General features: G+C 42.9%; 1 protein-coding gene across 1 annotated transcript in view; it reads left to right on the top strand.

Annotated features, from left to right (window-relative positions):
- agrn (agrin) overlaps nucleotides 1–19964 on the top strand; it is a 162373-nt gene that overhangs the window by 87596 nt on the left and 54813 nt on the right. Inside the window, 3 exon segments of the mRNA XM_053317887.1 lie at nucleotides 4592–4813; nucleotides 12152–12349; nucleotides 12734–12934. Coding sequence (XP_053173862.1) covers nucleotides 4592–4813; nucleotides 12152–12349; nucleotides 12734–12934 — 621 coding nt within the window.

Below are 19964 nucleotides of genomic sequence, written 5' to 3'. Positions count from 1 at the left end.
TGCATGATTGCAAGTGCGGAAAAACTCAAACGAGTTGCTTGAAATGTGTTGCCCGTCGCCTCCGGAGGTTAACACAAAATCACTCAGCGGTAGACGCATTGTCATTGACAAAGAGCTCCGCAAAGCAGGAAAGGAAAATCAGTCACCTTAGGTGTCAAGAGACTCTGTGCCGAATATTTTATCATTTGCATGTTTATTTGATGAGCATCTCCGCCTGCGCGCCAACACACGGCTGCGGTGATTGGACTCACAAACAGTTGTGGAGCTCGAGTATGTAAGTCAGCCTGAGATCACCAGTGCTGTTTTTTTCCTAATCAAGTTAATTAGAGGAAGTGCTGTGGGAGCTAGATTGACAGCAGCCAGGGACCTCCAGTCCACTTACAGCGGCCCACAGGCTGTCATCATGCAGAAATTGCCAAGAAATGTGGGTCAACAAGGTGTCAGAAGTGACTAGAGGCATCGTAGGTGTTGTACACAGTAGGGCTCTAATCAACCACGCACTTCTTCCAATTTCTACATTTTTCATTTGATGTGTTTCTCCTGAGCCTTTCCTGACGCTTTAGCTCCTTACATGATTAGAGATGCAATAAATGTCGAGCTCGTCGTTCCATGTTTTTCCTTTCTTTTTTTTTTTCTTTTGCATACATCACTCTATGATAAATCTTCAAAATCACGTTGGAACTTGTAGTTGACACCCACGCATCCCGATGATCAAATGGCTTGTTTGGAACAGTGTTTAGACATCAGCTCACCTCTGATCGACACGTGTCACAAGATCAGAGATCCCAGCTTGTCTCTGTTGTTTCCCTCCGCTGTGTTTGCTTGTCTCCATTTTGAAGAGCAGCACGTTCTTAGTTGTAAATGCACAAAGAGGCTTCGACTTACCTCCTGCCTGTGATAAGTATTCAGTGGTAGACAGACACAGCCTGCGGGTATGCCTTTTGCTGTATGCTAATATAGCCTTTTCTCTCCTCCTCCCTTTCCCTCGACTAATATGATACATAAATGTTTTTAATGTGAGGGGGGCAGAGGGAGTCAGATCAAAGCCCCGCAGGTGAAGAAACTCGGAGGGCGGGGCTTGCCGCACATTGGCTGCGCCCCATTGGAGTCCCGTGTTGTAACAAGGTGCAGTTATAGGTAATTCTCCCTGCCAGTTGGCTACTGCGAGCTTCACCTGGATTACACTGATTCACTGCCCTGCATAATACAGGGAAGTGTTCGGGAATTGCACACGGACACGAGGGGGGAAAAAAAGTCCAATTAACATATGTATGAGCTGAGTGGAGACGGGAGGAAGCTTTCGCCAAAATAATCTCCCAGCATTTTAGAGACATGTTACGGTGGGGGTTAACAGTGTACGACTGCTCACTGCAACAACCACACAATCACAGCAAGAGAGCTGCCAGGGCTCGCTGTGCCATCACGCCGATCTAACGAGGGGTTGTTAAGCTTTAGAACTTACACTGCGGCGTCCTCGCCACTTTACCCGTCACATAACACAGCTAAGTGGGCAGTAATGATACTTGAGGCGGACAGGTAAGCAGACATTAGGACATCGAGAGAACATGTGCTCTAAATATTGGATGTGGACGGCCACAGTTGACACAGCACACACACACACACGCAATCCCCACCTCCCAAGTCCTGCAGCAGGGCTGTACCTTTAAAATGCCACACTAATTAAAATAGAGCAGTTACACGGCGGCTGGCAGGAGAGGATACAGACTGAGGTGACACCCGGAATGTAAAGTCGTGTCAAGCGGCGTGGCGCTACAGAAACAGAGCTGAGTGCACGCTAGCAGGGCAGAATCCTTGATTAGAAAGAATTATTCATGATTTTTTGGGGTTTTTTTTTTAAACACACAGTTTCTCTTGACTTTTTCCGCACCGTCACAGCAGACCAGTCACCGCACCTGCTCAGATACTAAAACAATGATTTGGCTTCTGAGCTTATGTTTTTTGGCGCTACAGATGTTCCCATTCAACTGTCAAGCTCATTTTCACATATAAATAGCTTGGTTTAAACCCAGCAACTTTGGTTTATTCTGGACCTGCCCGACAGAAACACTGATACATGCATGAAGAGATGGATTTGAGAGTTTGGGAGAAAACCAGAGAGAGACAGAGGGAGAGAGAGAGAGCTGGAACTTGTGAACACCATCCCCACAAGCCTGAGTTGTGACCGGCTGCCATTTCAAAGCTTCTGCCTGCATCCAAGAGGGAGAGGGAGAGAGAGAGGAAAAAAAGAAAAAAAGCTTCAGTTTTTAACTGTGTCATAAGATTTTTACACTTGGGGAGTTTTGTCTTCCTTTTTTCTTTTACACCCTCTCCAGTTAATAAATCAGGCGGAAATTTTGCCCCCCAGAGGTAGAGGATGATAAAAAATTAGTTTTGGAGGGGAGTTCTTTCATCTTTTTTTATGTGTGTGAAACAAAGAGAATGGGAGACAAAGGCGTTATCGGAGGCTGCAGTTGGGCTTTAGGAGCCCGTCCTTGGGAAGTGGGCTGGTGAACTTTTATGGAGGCCAAGGTTGTACAGTTAAGCTCGGATCACAAGCTTACCACTGTAACACACACTGGCACACACAGACGAGGTGTTGAAAAGAGATCACGGGGAAACAATTGTTTTTGAAGCCGTACCAAATGCAGCATGGGTTGAACAGCTTACACATTTGTGGGGTACCTTCCAGCTCTTTGAAACAGCGTTATGGCATTAAAACAGAAAAAATAAGTAGCTATATTCCACCTTCTCCAGGAAGATTTCTTTAATCACCGCCACAACTTAGTTGGAAAAGACAGTAGTAGGTAGCGGACACCCTATTCAACCCCTCTCTGCTATTTTTGCTGCTTTAATTCCCAGTTTCTATCCTAAATTGCAAAGATGGTACACAGGATTGGTGTGATGATGCTGAGGTGACATTGATCTCGCAGACCCCTCCCATCACCGTAATCAGAGCGAAACAAGCTCATTTCCTCTGCCTGTGCTATCAGCTGATAATTTACCCCGGCATTATAGCGTCACTAGTAGAGGCAGCGCTAAATGCTTCTGAGATGATAAATGAATCTTGCATCTCCAGCACACGCTAAGTCGCCCCCCTGTGATGCCATCTAATCCCATAATGGTCACGATAATGACAGAGCCATGGGTGGCGTCATTACAAGGGGCGGTTTCCATGACAGCGGCACCCACCCACCCACTCACCCACACCCTCAACCCCTTTACAAAAGCTGTGCAAGAGGAGGAAGAAGTTTGGTTTAACTCGCACCTCTTTTCATTTTTCAACAGCGCCTCTCATCAAAAATCATTTGATGTCTCCGTCCGCGTTTCTCCCTGTAATCTGCAGACACACCACATTTAGCCGAGTGATCCATCCCTCATGCGTGAAGCTTTCCAAATTAAAATCACTGAGGAGCTGGGCTATCGTCTCCTGCTTACTCTCGATACAGGAGTGAACACCCTCCTAGTTCAAGCCCTCTGCTTTTAACCATCATACACACACACACACACACACACACAGTGACACCCTGCCATGTAATATTTTCACTGACACATGAAGCTATAAAGAATTGGTTGAATCAGGATGGCAGGCTATGATCAAAGGATTGTTCATACTGTTTTTCAGGTTTTCCTCTCTCTCTCTCTCTCTCTCTCTCTCTCTCTCTCTCTCTCCCTCTCTCTCTCTCTCTCCCCCATCAAGTCAGACTATATCAGCCCAGCCTACACCCATCTGCCACTACCGAGAATCACAGGTGCAAAAAAAAAGAAAAACCAGCCCACATTTTAATGAAGTCATGCTGGAGCTTGTGCGTGAGAGGGAGAGACTGAAGCAGACACCTCTCTGTGATGTTCACATTTCATATCTGCTTCTGCCCAGGAGCTTGGCTTTTTTGAATTATTAAGAAGAGGGCTCTTTCTTCTCTTTGCCTGCGTCTTTTTTTTTTCTTCTATCTCTTTCTCCGTTCTCTGCATTTTCTCTCTCTTTCTCATTCTCTCTCATTCTCCTCCTTGTGCTTGTTCCTTTTCTCCCTCTCTTCGAACATGTCAGTTCAACCAGCTTTGGCTGAATCGGTAGCTCTCACTAAGATGCAAAAGGGAGTCTTTGAAGGTGCACGTTGGGAAGGTCAATTAATCCACGCGTTTACTTGCCTGACAAAAAGAGGAAAAAAAAGTCTGTGCAACCATTGTGCAGGCTTTTTCATCTCTATTGTGCCACAGGGTCGTGGTTTTATCCATTGTCCTTATGCCCCCCGGATTCAGCAGACTCTTCAAAGATTCAGGAGACATCAGGATAGGTACAAAGGCAAGGAAATGACATAAGAAGCTGAGGAAACAGAGTTGTCACAGGAATAGGGTTGTATTGCATATTCCTTCATATCTCTTCTGCTCCCATAACCCTTTCTAACACGTAACCTGCAGTTCTCTGTGTAGCTTTACTCTAACTTACCTCCATGTCACCTACGCCCTCTCCAGCCCCAGACCTTTCTCCAACCTCTTCTGTATATTCTTCCCACCACCTTCTCATCTACTGTGTTCAGCGCCCCTTTACCCTCCTCTAACTCTGCTCTCTGTCTCTTGGGTGGTCGGCCTTCAGATCTCGACACACCGAGCCCCTGCTTGGATAAGAGGTGCGATCACGGGGCGGTGTGCGTGGTGAAGAACGACGAGCCGGTGTGCGAGTGCCCCGAGGCGTGCCCGCAGACGTCCGACCCGGTGTGCGGATCCGACGGCCACAGTTATGGCAGCCCCTGCGAGATGAGAGCGATGGGTTGCGCCCTGCAGAAAGCCATTCACATTCAACACAAGGGACCCTGCGGTGAGTAAATGCACTAGCAAAAAACACCTCAGAGCTACAAAGGTAAAGCACCCACCACCTGATTCATGTGTCACCGGTGAGATTCGTGTTCATACATTATGCAATCGCATTACATCACACAGTCATTTACTGCAGTCAATCACTGAAATCACTATAAAATGGTTTGAATCATAGCTCACAGGTGAGAGAAAGTCTCCCTGTGTGGAATATAATTAAGCTCAAGTAAATTAATAGCTCTAATGTGTGTTACCCACAGGGAAAAATATCATCCTCATATCTTAACAATTACTACATATGGAGTTGTATTCATGTGTGACCCCTCCTCATTATAAATCAAAGAAAATCAAACATTCCTCTAATTACTTAAGAAATTTCCTGATCCCTGTCCATTACTCATCATCTCTCCCTCCTCGCCACCACCCTTTCAGCCATTCCATACCAACACAGAGAGTCCAATTTGCCTGTTTTGAGCTTTAACTGAAGATACCACTTTACATGTGATGAAAGAGAGCACCGAGCATACTTGTCTGTAATTGGCTACATGAGTCCACTGGCTTTGTCTTGCAGTGCCGGAGTATCAGCTAGTCATTAGTACAGCAGCAACAGCAGAGCTTCAAGTGGAAAAAATATCTTTAGATCCAGTATGCAGGCACACAGCCATAAGAACACATTTTTACAGCATGGTAAACCCACTTAGTGAATACTCTAAATGGCTTAACGCCATCTTGGAAGCCCAATTTTCCCATGGACTCTAATTGGTGATTGAGTATTTTTTCCTTGTCTACCATCAAGCCATTTGCTTTTCACACACACTGGGCAGAAGCACAGCAGTTATTACCCCCTTGGCCCGACTCTCTCACCACCTCATTCACTCAGTTTTACTACAATCTTTTTTTTGTGTGCATATTCTGAAAAAAACATAACAATTAAAATGAGTTGGTCTATGCACTGCTGTATTTGCGGATGAGCCGAGCAGTTAGAATAATCAATATAACTGAATTAGTCTCACTTTGCTGCTATGAAACTGTACTCCATTCTTTTTTCCTAAAATGTGCAAACAGTTTATGGTTTGTTTATATGAGCTAATCTGATTGCTTTGTAAAAAGGAGCAGGGCCTTGAGTTTTCTTTCTGTGCAGAGTAGATGACAGGGGTTAGTTGTTAGCAGAGGTTCTTCTATGGACTCTGTTCTCTCTCTGCCTGCACGTTTATTGCATCTGTCATCTTCCCCTCCCAGCCCTCTCTAAATTGAAATCTAGTGTGTAAGGATGTATGCCAACAGGAAATGGAGCAAGAGCAGTCGGTTGGAAGGCGGGCTCACTCAATTTGGTGAGCCATGCAGCAGGTAGATGGCAGGTCTGTCGGCCCGGGGTCCCCCGGCGGTAACGAATAGTCTTTATTTTAAAAAGCGAGAGGCAGAGCGAGCTGGCGGAGCACAGGGCCCTGTCTGTAATCCAGCACTATGGATGGTTCTTGGCTCCCAGTGGAACAGGCCTGCGTCAGCGCAATGGTGCCATAAAAATGCTGAGGCATTGGCTTGCCAGGCGCGAGCCAGCCAAGGAATGATGACGATGATAATGTGGGTTATTTCTGGGCTGTTTGCACAGCTTTACTGGGCTTTATTCAGCACCATAACAACTGACTGACTTAAGCTATTATCTCACCTAATTATCACAGGCTATTCCCCCCTCTAATATACTATACATGTTTATGGAGCAGAAAAGGAGAGAGAGAGAAAGGAGGAGGAGAACATATGCTGCCTTCAGGTGCTGTTAGAAGTGTCTGAATTAAAAGTTGGCATGAGCAAGAAAGGGGGGAATTAAGTGAGAAATTCCGGTGGCACTCAGAATAAGTGATAATTAGCATTATCGCATGCTATATCCGTTACAAATTGTCAGTTTGCTAATTTAGTTTTCACTTGTCTTTTAAAGGCATACTATGCAGGATTTGTGAGCTGCTGTTTGTAAACATTCAAATTTGGCTCCTCCCCCCCGACTCAGTGACCCTGTTTACACCGGGACAGCACTCAATACAAGTGTAAATTACCTCCAAGATGCATCGTAACCACATCACTCAAACCATTTGCTGAAGTTGTCTGGAGCGCATTTGACCATCTATCGATTGTAGTGTAAACGCTAATGATGCATCTCCAGCAAGGATGTAACAGGAAATACATCATCAGTGCAGAACATGGTTTTGGTAAAAGCATGCCAGTGTTTAAACAAAGAAGCACAGATAGACGTGGTTGGAGTAATCTGAACAGTTAGAATAGCTCGTACTGTACATGTATTAGTTATTACTTATTGAAACATTTTTATTAGCTCTTTAGCCTGCACCAACACTGAAGCAAATAAAACAACACAGCGATGTAACCTGGTCACTATTTTTATAGAGAGCGGACCTCACACCCTTCACGCCTGTCATTGGCTAAAGGCTATATACACACTGCCTAAAGGTTGACACCCAGAAACGTCTTGAATGCATCAAAATAATAGGCAAAGAGGACGATAACACACCTCCACACACTTCTAATGGGTCAAAAGTGATGATTGAGAGAAACATATTTTGTATAAGTCAATATATTGTTGTTTTAAGGAAAATCCTGCATAGTGTACCTTTAAAAACATTTTCAGCTTCTCATTCTGCAAAGTCGAGTAGCTCTTTATTCATATGTGTGAGTTCCAAAATAGCCACCCAAAAGTTATTTTTGTTGACTGACTTTGTTTTGTTATTTCCATCCAAATGCATTACAATGTGATGTCAGATTTATTGCTTCTACAATCAGGAGAGGCAACAGAGTTCAGCAATAGTTGAAGAGGTGAGAGAGGTGCCACAGTAGGGAAATAACTCTGCGTGTGTGTGTGTGTGTGTGTGTGTGTGTGTGTGTGTGTGTGTGTGTGTGTGTGTGTGTGTGTGTGTGTGGCTTACTACAGGCTCTCATGAGTCCAGCCATAATTTCATTTCCTTCCCTAGGGGCTGGAAAATAGTGGTTATCTACAGTATATGGCTCAGGTGCCACCTGATAGCGATAGAAGTGACATTTGTTATTATTCAGAGAATTTTCCTCCTCTCGAGTTTGAGTGGCGGGCAACCTTGTCAGGTGGGCTGGGAGAGGGTGCGCTCAGTTAATAGACCCCCCAGCTGGATATCAGTCGCCTCAGAAAAAGGGTCATTCATACAGCTTTACCCAAACAGATGAGAGCAGAGGCGCCGCAATCATTTGAGAAAAGGAAATAACAAATTCCCCTTTCTTCTCCCACAGGTGTTGGAAATGATATACACCGTTGAGTAAAAAATATAGGTCACACCAGCAGCATGAGACAGGTTGGGCAAAGGGAAAGAAAAGAGGGCAGAGGAAAGAGGGGAGGGGGAAGTAATAAATGCAGGGAAGGAAGTAGATGGAGGTAAATAAGATGAGGAGGAGCAGAGAAAATGGGGGGCAGAGTTAATAGTGTATCGGCCAGGCAGGCATCAACAGGGGAGTTGTTATCGCCCAGGCATGTTCACAAGCCTTCAAAACACAAACCAACCTACTTCTTTCTGCTTAATCCTGAGGTAATACTCCGCCCAAACCCCCGCAGCCGCAATTCAGTTTTTTTCCCCCGGTGAGGATATCAACAAAAAGCCGTAAAGCTGGAGGGTCTTTGCCTTTTTTTCTCTTCAATGGCTCAATCCTTCACGCTTTCAAGGCCACTTTTTTATACCAACCTGCCCCTATTCCTCATTCTCACCTCCAAAACCACAAACACTGCTACCACACAACATAAGAGAGACTGTCACAGTGTAAGCAACATCACAGGATCCCACATTTGGGACCAGGAGACTTCAAGGAGACCTTGATAAAATTCTAGTAGGTCCTCAGCAAAAAAAAGCAGTTTGGGATATACCTTTTTCTTCATGTCCACCCTCAATATGACATTGTTGTGTTATCTTGTCATAAATACAATCATATGTTTTTTCACTCAATACTTACTTTTTTAAACATTTTGAAATTAGATATGTAGATATGTAGAGACAAATCCCCAGTATGTCTTAAATAAAGTTAACCATTGTATTTGACATCACAGCTTCGGCCAATTTAGAAGTTTATATTTCATAAGTACCAAAATGACTTTACCCAACAGTGGTCTAAATAAAGCACACCACGTTTTCAAGGCTCATGCCAGTTTTCTAATGAATGCTGTGCAATTATCGTCCCAACTACACCGGTCTGGGTGCCAGAGCTGGCTCAAAGCTTGTCTGAGTATTGTTGTGTACGAAACCCTAAAACATATCCAAATCTGGCAGCCATTAATAGGCCAGAAGTGGGTCATATTTGATGCTGACAGGTGGGGTACCTGGTTTGTCTTGCGGTAAAGTTTTTACAGTTTTTACTTTACTCTTCAAGCAACTTTTTGGATGCAGTTTGTATTAGACTTTCTTTCAACCGGTATGACAAGGTCTTAAAATATCTTACTTTGATCTTCAACACACTGTGTTACACACTGTGTTACACTCTATGTTTTCCTAGTCCAGAGACTTCCTTGCATTCATGGACATGAAAGGTATTTGAAAGAGATGAAAGATACCACGATCTAATGTTAGCACACTAGCACCCACTGTTATCATCATAATGCCTCGCCTGCTACACTTTCTCACCTTAAAGTCCAAACTTTTTTTTGGTTGTGAAGTTGTCCGCCTACAGAAAGATAAATACACAATTTTTCCACAGAAATTCAAAATTAGTGATGACAGAAAATGGATATCTTACATGACAGTTCTCCCTCTTTGCCTGGCTTTAAGCCAAAGGTGCCCTCCTTTTCCTGTTGTGTCTGTTTGCGACACATGTTGTCTGGAGGATCAGGCACTGTGGAGAGCCAGGTGCGAGGGGCAGGAGCTGATAAAGAAGCGAGGCTGCTATCAGGACACAGGGCCTGATAAAGGACAACACTCACCACCGCCACTTCCTGATTTATAGCTGCTGCAACCAGAGAGGAGCCACAACTACAGCAACCCCCCATTTTACTGACACTTATATTTTAAGTTGATTTACTCATTTTTGTTGCACAAAACCCCGGCTATTGTAAAACTTCTTCATCCAATACAATTTTTCTTACAGAACTTCCTAACAATTTAGTCAGGGTGATAAATTATTAGACCAAAACTACTATTTGTCTTCACCAAAGTCTGAAAGCCATTTCTCCATAGAGCTCGCTTTGTGCACAAGAGCACTGTCATGTTTAAAGAGGAAAAGGCCTCCAGAAACTGATGCTACAAAATTGAAAGCACTCTTTCGTTTGAAAAAGCCTTGATTCCCACACCAACAGAAAAGATGTCCACATGTTTTGGACCACACAACCATATATTTGGTCCCGCATGCTCAGCTATTTTTCTTTTAATTTCAATTTGTCATCCTAAATATCAAATGCTGTTCATTACAGATGATACATTGCATAATAAATGCCATACCCCACCACATACAGCTCATAGTAAGGGCTGTTAATCCAAGAACTAGATGAAGAGATGAAGGGAATGAAAGCCTCTAAAAGAGTAATAAACAGATTAATAATGTGGAAGGTTCCAGCGGCTAACCTCGCCTCTCTCAATTAGTGCTAAATCAGTGGCGGTTATTAGCCTGCCCCTAATTGAATGTGATAGCGAGCTGTGCTAATGCAATCCTCCAGGTGTAATTGGTGTCAGAGGGAGAGATGCTGCTAGCCCTATCTTTCTATGAGCCCTCACATTGGCTGGCTGGTACATTCTTGCCCCCATGTGACATCAGTCAGTACCCTGAACATGTCTGATCCTGCCTTGATGTTTCTTCGGGGGGAAAACTTTGCCTCCAGAAGCAGGCAATTCCTCATATGATGATCCAAGTGAATCCTCCAGGTGATAAAGAAGGTCTCAATGGCTCTCTAAGCCTTGTGGGTATCTCAACACTGTCTTTTGGAGAGAAATACAGATGTCATCTGCCATATTCAGTCTTGAAGTCATAGTATATTAGTGGAAAATAGCATGTTTGTAAGCAGATACGACCAACCTTCCAGAGTGATAAATACAATCAGAAAAGGGCGATTTTTCTCCCTCAATTTTAATCAGTCTCCTGGTACCTGCTGCTCAGAAGCATCCCCAAAAGATAGTGCTGGCGCCATGCTTCCCCATAGAGATGTTAAGAGTCAAGTGATGAGCAGTACCTGGCTTTCACTTGATACAGAAATTGGCATTCAGCCCAAACAGTTCAATTCTTGTCTCATCAGAGCAGAGAATCTTTTCCTTCATGCTTTCACTGTCCTTTAAGCGTTGTTTGGCAAACTCCGGCCAGGCTATCACGTGGCTTTTTTTTCACAGGAGCAGCTTCATTTCTGATCAATTTCCCATGAAGTTCTGATTGATGGAGTGCTGCAGAGACACATTTTGGCAGCTACTCCTGTTGTTGCCGAGGAATTCTGAAACTGAGGTTCACTTCTAGAAAAGACTCTGGGGTGTTGCAAATGTCTTCAGTGATGGAGCCCGCTGTGCTCCTGGAAATTTTAAATTCTTTGGCACCTTCTTTTCTGCTATTCATCAGATATGAGCCCCAGTAGAATTCTATCTGTGGGAAGTTTTTAAAAATTTCATGGTTTGGTTTTTAGCTCTCAGATGCATACATCATGAACCGTGACATCTTTTAGTAGACAGGTGTGCGCCTTTCTCAAGTATTTCAAATCAATTGAATGTTTCTCAGCTGCACTCTAATAATGTTTTACACTCATTCTACACCCAATATGGAAAGTTTGCATCTCTGCACTTCTTCTGCCTGTGCTGCCTCTATTTTTTTACATCTGCATCTATTTAATTATTTTATGGCTGTTGTTTATATGGTGAATGTTAAATAGCACTTTGGAACTTTATTTATTGCACAATAACATTATGATGATAAAAGTTGCATAAGTATTGACCACAAAGGTACATTAAGATTATTGTCATGACTGTAGAGAGGTTGGTTTATGTGCATGCATACATTAAAAAGATTAACAATACAGAGCTATGGATGTGTAGTCAGGCCAAATTTGATTTCTTTGCAATTTTATATCCACTTGAGATATTTCAAGGATCATCAAAACAACTGCACACTATAATAAAAGGAATTTGAAATGCACTGAAATACTTATACAGATTAATGATATAAAATAACCGTTATCCAATTTAAGCCCTATCACACAGCAACATACGAAAAGTGAAAAGGATATTTTCCAAAATTAATTGTATTTATTGGAGCCCACTTGCCACCAAAGTCATGTGGAAATAGCTGACACACACACACACACACACACACACACATACAAACAAACTAAGCCCTTCCCTTCTTTATCTCCATCTAGATGAGACTTGTGCCAATTGCTCCTTTGGTGCAATCTGCGATGCCCAGAGCGGGCAGTGTGTGTGTGCATCGGAGTGTGTGGAGTCCCACCAGCCCGTGTGTGGCAGCGATGGCTCTACCTACAACAGCGAGTGTGAGCTGCACGTACGGGCCTGCAAAGAACAGATGGAACTCCGAGTGGTCAGCCAGGGAGAGTGCAGTAAGTATCGCATACATTTTCATGTCCAACACTCAGTTATTCTTTTTGAATCCCAATGTACAGCCCCTCAGGAACTTCACCGAGCTGGAGGCAGGCAGTTCATATTCTAACAAACTAGTCGAAATGGAATTGCAGGGTACTGAGATGTGCAATTACTAAGGGAACGTGTTTATGTCCGTTTTAAGAGGGGGTTATATTACCAGAGGAAGTGGAATGCATCACAATTAGAAAGAAAAAAGGGAAATATCATTTAAATATGTATCCCAGAGACGTGTTTTAATGTGTGGATTGAATGAAATCGATCAAAATGCCTCCATGTATATTTCCTTTTATTCATTGACCCATCATGCACTGACACATCGCTCTGCTGTGTGTGTAATTCAGAAACATGCGGCAGCACTGTGTGTGCCTGGGGCGCCCGGTGTGTCCAGAATAAGTGCGAGTGCCCACAGTGCTCCGGTGAGGCGTTCTCTCCGGTGTGTGGAAGTGACGGCACCACCTACGACAACGAGTGTGAGCTCCACGTGTCCTCCTGCATGCAGAAGAGGGGAATTGATGTGGCGAAGCGCGGCAGCTGTGATGAAGGTAGGAAATGGACTTTGAAATGGTGTAATTATGTTAACCAATCGGCCATTGAAATGGTGTAATTATCTTTATCAACTGACCTGTGCCACAGTATTCAGTCATCTGGATTTTCATAATGGTTGCATATGCCACCAGCAGCATGCCAACAGGCTATGAAAGATGAACTGAAAGTCATACTGCATGTCCATAAACACAACCTGTTACAGGGAACACAAATGACTTCTGGGTGATTAAGTACAGGTCAGCCGTACATTTAGAAACAATATCTTCATGCTTTGGCTGTCTTGTTTGTTTATCAGAGCATCTTCTATACTCCATTTCCTCTCAAACAGTGGCACAGTCTTTATTTACTTCACGTGCTGATGGAGCTACATCTTTATTTAAAAACAGTCATATATTAGGGTCTTTAACTCCATTTCTCCTTGTTTAATATTTTAGTAAGACGCCTCTCTGGTTTCTGATCTGTTCCTTTTCTTACTTTCTGTGGCTGCTGTTTGTTGTTATTGTCTCAACACTTGCCACATATTTACCTATTGCTTTAATGAGTGTTATCAGGCAAGGCAAGTTTATTATTGTTATTGAATATTTCAACAAGGCAATTCAGAGTACTTTACATGAAATATTAAAAGCATTAAGACAAAGTGCAAAAGAAACACATTTTAAAAGGACTTCATTTAATTAGAATCAAAAATAGCTATTAATAAGTTAAGAGAGTAGAAAATAAATAAATAAGCTAAAAGTGAAGGTGCGTTTATGTCAAAAGCCTCACATTTGATTAAATTAAATGCTTCAGCCTTGATTTAAAAGAAGTGACAGTTGTAGCAGTTTTCTGGGAGTTTACATAAAAACTGAATGTTGCTTCTCTGTGTTTAGTTTTGACTGTGGGGACTTAAAGCAGACCTGTCCCACATGATCTGAGAAGATGGTAGCAGAGGATCAGAAATATAATTTTTGCTATAAACAATTCAGTGCTTTATAAACCAACAGTATTATTTTGAAATCAATTCTTTGACAGACAGGAAGCCAGTTTAAAGATCTGAGAACGAGAGTGATTTGACCCACTTTTTTGTGAGGATTGGAGCACTGTGAATGAGCTGCTGCTGTCTGATTGATTTTTTTAGGGAGACTTGTAAAGACACTGTTACAATAGTTGAGTCTGCTGAAGATAAATGCATCAAGTTTTTTCCAAATACTGCTGAGACATAAGTTCTCCTTGATATCCTTCATCATTGATATATTCTTCAGGTAGTGGTAGGCTGACTTAATGAGTGGCTGTTGAAATTCAGGTCTGAGTCCCTGGCTGCACCAAGATTTCTGGCTTGGTTTTTGGTTTTTAACATTACCAATTGAAGCTGAGCCCTGACTTATACATTTAAGGTTTTGTTGCTTTCCATAATCTGAACTGTATGGAGAATGTAGGTGTTGAACAGAAGAGACCCCAGAATGGATCCTCGGGGAACTCTGCATGTCATTTTTATAGTCACTGTCCTTTAAGTAGGATTCAAACCCACTCAATTTTCCAGTAAGTTGTGATTGACCATGATTTGAATGCAGCACTGAGATATAGTAGTAACAAGACAGAAATTCTGCCACTGTCTGTTGGCTGCTTTCCGTTTCACCATTCTTTTTCTATTACCTATCAAGACAGGAATTGACTTTGCCGGCCTTTTGTTCACTGTTAATGTACTGTCTGTTAACTCAGCCCTTCCTGCAGATGTTTCACATTAATAGTCTGCCAGGAAATCAAGATGGTTTGTGCTCTATAAGCTGCTGGAAGGCTGACAAGTTGACAGTGAATGAAAGAACAGCAGAGTGATTGGATTCAATTAATGAATGAGAACTGTATTTATGTTAAAGTGGCGCTAACTGGACTCAACTATTTGCCATATGAGGCATGATAGCACAATGTATTAGGGAAGGGCATTTATTTTGGAGAATTTACAGTGTACATTTTATCAAGCCCTTCCATCCAATTATGCTTTTAAGAGTGTGACCGATGGCACTTAATTTGAGTATCTGTGATTTTTAAGCCTGTAGCTCTGTCGTTCCTCCACAGTCTGAATAAATGAGATTTAATTCACCGCGCAATTCGTATCTTGATCAACGCTGACAGACCGAGGCAGGATATCACAGTCCCTCGCTAGTCTGTCTCGGGAGCAACATGCCTACCTCTGGTTGTCATGCAGACGGTGGCATACCATTCCCCTGTGGCTGGTGTGCCTTCACAGTGAACATAAGGTTTTCTCTACCTTTATAAGACTCTGCACCTAAGCTGAACAAACGGGAGAAAAACTAAGCTGAGTGTTTTCTACCAGGTTTTGCTGTCACTTACGGTCACACTGCTGTTTTCCTCCCTTCTGCTCACCGTTCTTTGACTGTTTTTGAAAGAGTGGAAAGTAGAGAGGTCACAGTGTTGAATACAACTCAGCACTAGTAACTTAACTGCAATAAAAGCGTCACAAGCAAAAAGCCAATAAGTACTTTATAAAAACCACCTGTTCAACAAGCATAAACATGTAGAAAAGTGATATTTTTGACAGCTTTGTCCACAGTCTCCCATCCACCGCTGGTATGTTTTAAACAACCACAGTTCATTGGTCAGGCTAGCAGCAAATTGTTGTGACTAAGTTAAAACCAAAGCTGTATGTAGCTAAACTGCTCAGTTTTTAGCGTATATTAAAACAAAGCAGCCCCTCCTCTCTCTACTAGTGTTACCTGCAGGCAGTGAATCAAAGCAGCAGCAGCAGAGGGAGGAGGACAGCAAACAGGAGGAATGACTGATACTGACTGATGTCTGTCTCCTTCATTCTCTATAAACATCACTCAGTATTTTTATATCAGGAACATTATTTATTAGATTTCCTTCCAGGGAGATATTGAGTTTAGTATATAATAGTAATGGCAAAGGAAAAGGAAAAGGAACCGGTAAGAGTCTTAATAAAGAACCAGACTGATAAGACTATTGATACGATAGAGATACCCGCCCTTACAGCTGGTTAGTACCTACATCCTGTCTATGGTTGGATCAGCCAATCACAGTTCAGATCTCTTCACTATAAGGATTACCTCAGTCTGGGTGTACTGTGAACAACTACAACCTGTGTTTTTTATAAATATTGTTATGATACTTGTCCAAAATTTTGTGACAATATATAGGTTTTTGTCCAATAACATCAACATTGTTCCCTCCCCCCCAACCACACACATCCAAACCCTCGAAAAACCTATGGAAAACCCTGTCACTCTCTGACAAGGTGTGAAGGGGAGCAGATTACACCTGCCAGCAGGGGGGGACGGCTGGAGAGAAGAAAAGAGCGGGGTAGATAGAGATGGAGGACAGAGCAAATAGAGATGAGAGGAATCCACTTCCATTTTGATTGCTAGCCTGCGGTGTTTCTTTCTTTTCTTTTTTCTTTTTTTCTTTTCTCTCTATCTACTATTGTCTACCATATTGACCCTCTGTCTTTCACGTGGTCCATTTAACATCATTTCATTGACTGAGACGAGTGACCCCCTTTGTATGTGGAGCATGAAGAAATGTAAAACTGTATGCCCTCGACGCATAGTCACTGTCACCACACATACACACACACACACTCTGTACTTGTTTTCTGGTATCAGGCAAAAATGGTCTGTTCTACCTCCCCAAGGGCATTGCTTTGCTTGTGGTGCCCGATGGCTTAGTTTACTATTTTATTCTCTCTCTCATACTGTCCTTGAACATCCTGATATTTTTCCATCACATGCTCATTTTGATTCAGAGAAAACCATCAGGCTTACACAATAGAATCTTTTTTTTTTTTTTTTTTTTTTGTGCTCCCCGTCGCTTCGTGCCTTCCCAGCCACCCATGTCTCTCTCCATTTTGTACTCTTCTCTGTCAAAATTGTGCCTCGGGACAAAAGGGGCACCGATGCTTTCACAGATAGGGGTGGAGATGGGATCGTCTGCGATCGATACATTTCACCGTAGAAGCAACCACTAGTCTTTTTCTACAGGCTCTGACAGCACTCCTTTTAGCCCCCCCTAAATCTGACCCAGACCCCTCCAAAGGAAGTCCAGTGTGATTGTAAAACGATCAAAACCAGCTTGCTGTTTTTCCCCTTCTCTGGGATTCTTCTTTATGGCTACAACCCCTAAGAGGTATCTCTTGTTGATAGATTCACCCCTGCCTGGATGTATGGATGGTAGGTTATGGCAAAATTAAAGAGTATATAGGAGTATATATTGTGTAATGCAACATCCTGTCACAAAATATAAGGCCAAAGACTGTATTTTCTGGCTGCGTTGTATACAGCAGCAAAGCTCTACATCAACAATATGCACAACCCCCTATTCCATAGTTCATATGGAGGATAAGCCTGGAGAGGAAGTGAACATTTGATTTATTTTCTTATGTAGACCTGACTTAAAAACCATCCTCATTAGTCTTGTTGGGTGGGGGGAGGGGGGCACTGAGCATAAAAATGGAAGTTGTTTTCCTTTTATTTAACAGTAATGAAAAATGACAGTGTTCCCACTGTTGGCCATACAGGGAAATTTATCACCTGTTTAATTTCACACTCTGGTAGGCCTGGCCTCAGCTCCTTTTCTCGACACTGACAAAGTGGCAACTGAGAGCAGTGCATCACCTACGGGGGTCCCAGGCCCTTTTTAATTGAATAGACATTTAATAAACAAGATTATGAGTGCAGGATCACACAGTGATGCACAGTCCACACTCTGTTGTTCACGTCGTACAGATCAGGTTGAGAAAGTTTCAAAAGAGGTGAAAGCGCATGAAAAAAAAGAAGGTGTGTAGCAGAATGGGAAGTGAGATCAGCGGATTTTTGCTTCATTGTCCATCCATCACAGGGCTCGTAACCTTCTGTTGAGGCAACAAAACTTCTTTTCTCCCTTTGCCATTTCCAAACACACCATCCCATCCCTTCTTCCCGCTGGGCGTGACGCTCCATCCCTCTCTATCTCGCGGGAACTTTATTCAGACTAACGCGCTGTCACATCCATCAAGAGCCGGCCGTACGAGGGTGTAATAGATGGAGAGAAAACAATGGCGAATCCAGCCAATTCACATCCTTCCGCAAAGGCCGTTGTCATTTTCCATCTTTGCAGTGACACATGCCACAATGGGGGAGGATTTGTTTTGAATGATAGATGTCCAAGTGTACATTCACACAGGTCATGATATCTGAGGTATCATAATATCGTCTCTTCAGGAGAGACTGATGCTGACACGACTAATCTGGTTGACCAAACATCTTCAGACTGCATCTCAGTCCATCACACTCATTTTCTCCTCTCTGTCCTCTATTATTTACTCTTTCCCTCTTCTTCTGTGCTGCCTCTCTGTTTTCTTAAACTCCTTCAGACAGCTTTGACAATAGCCTATATTTCGTCACTTCTATTATTCCCTCTGTCAAATCCTTGTAACATTTTTTTTTTTGGCTACTCTGTCTTTCTTGGACATTATTCTTATGCTATTCATTTCCTTTCTTCTCTCCACTGCTGAATTCTGTCTTCTTAATGGAGCTCCCTTGGCTAAATAGACTCAGGCTTCTGACATGATTGAGTAAAAAGGAACGGATGGGCAGTGCAGAGAGAATAGCTGATGCAGCCATCTTAGCTGGGGATGTATTAATTGAAAGGTTCATAGGCAGCGCGGGTGGCGGCCACATCAAAGAGCAACAGCTAATTAGGACCCCCCTTCGCCTTTCACTTTTCTTTATTCCATTCTAATGTCTTACTTTTATTTATTTATCTCGTCTCTGTTAGAGGGCCTGAGCAGAATATGAATTGGTTACTACTGTATTTCCCTTTATATTCTATCTTGCTGAGCTGGTGTGCAGTACAACTGCCAGTGCCTTGGTAGTCATTATTTCTCTCTTTGCTCTGTTCTACAATCAGCTGACTTCTCGCTTTCAGTTGATATCTGAAGGCAGATACCTGCAATTATTTCACTGGTAGTTGAAGGCCGTCGTCCAGCGCATTTAGCCCTGTCACTAAATGTTATGTCTACCTCGGATTGTGGTTCACAATCGATATGTAGCTACAACAGCAAATTCAAGCAAAACAATTAGGGTCGGAGGTTCTGCTGGTTTAAAATGGAGATGGAGCGAGTCCTTAACAAGTCCTGATGTTTGTTGGGGTCGTGGCTTCTTGTGCTCCACACAATGCTCCAGCTACACTGTTGTACTCAATGCTAATGAAGTGAAGGCCCCTCCACAGTATCGACCGCTCAAAGCTGTCACAGTCCATTGCTGATGACCCATATCAGAGAACAGCCAAGGCTTCATCTCCCTCTTCCCCTCCCCTGCACTGTGACCTACTCCATAATCTACTTTAGAAGATGGGTTATGCTAAGTGGCACTTCCATCAGTACAACATTGATTTCACCATTACAAGTGGTGCATCAATACAGATGAGCTGAATGATCCCTAAAAGTAGACCGGAACAAGAAGAAATACCTTGATTACTTGATGTTTTTTTAGTCTTTCAGCTGCACTGAGAGCTTTTAGTTGGACTGCAGTCCTTTTTTGAATAACAAATTTGTTTCAAATGAACTTTCTGCCAGCCCCCAGGGTGCCTTTCTCTCTGTCTGATATTCTCTCCATCTTTCATGCTGACTGCTTTCATTCCCAGCCTTCACACACATTCACCTAATCTCCCTCCAGAGTTCTACTGTAGGTGAAATTTGCGACTTCAAAAGCAGGATCCTCCCCCTTTCTTTGCCTGCACTCTGCAACAGCCCCCAATTTGTTTTTCATAAATGAAACTCCAAGTGGTCTTGCTGAATAAGTCATTTTCTTTGCCTTCCTGTATTCCTTTTAAACCTTGGATTCCTAACCTTTTCCTAGGGTTTGTTGAACAGTTCCACAATGACAACAATTTTGTGAATGTACAAATCCTGAACAGTGAGTGAGGGGCCTTGCTAACTCTTACCAGGAACATATGGTCAGTCCGAGCAGCTCCCTTACTTTGATCCCAAGAAGTGCACTTTTAAAACAAGTTAAAGGCCTTCCAGGGTCACAGTTA

Source organism: Scomber japonicus, chromosome 4 (genome assembly GCF_027409825.1).
Source record: "Scomber japonicus isolate fScoJap1 chromosome 4, fScoJap1.pri, whole genome shotgun sequence".
Classification (NCBI taxonomy): domain Eukaryota; kingdom Metazoa; phylum Chordata; class Actinopteri; order Scombriformes; family Scombridae; genus Scomber; species Scomber japonicus.
Note: the sequence above shows the minus strand (reverse complement) of the source record. Positions and strands in the feature narration are given on the sequence as shown.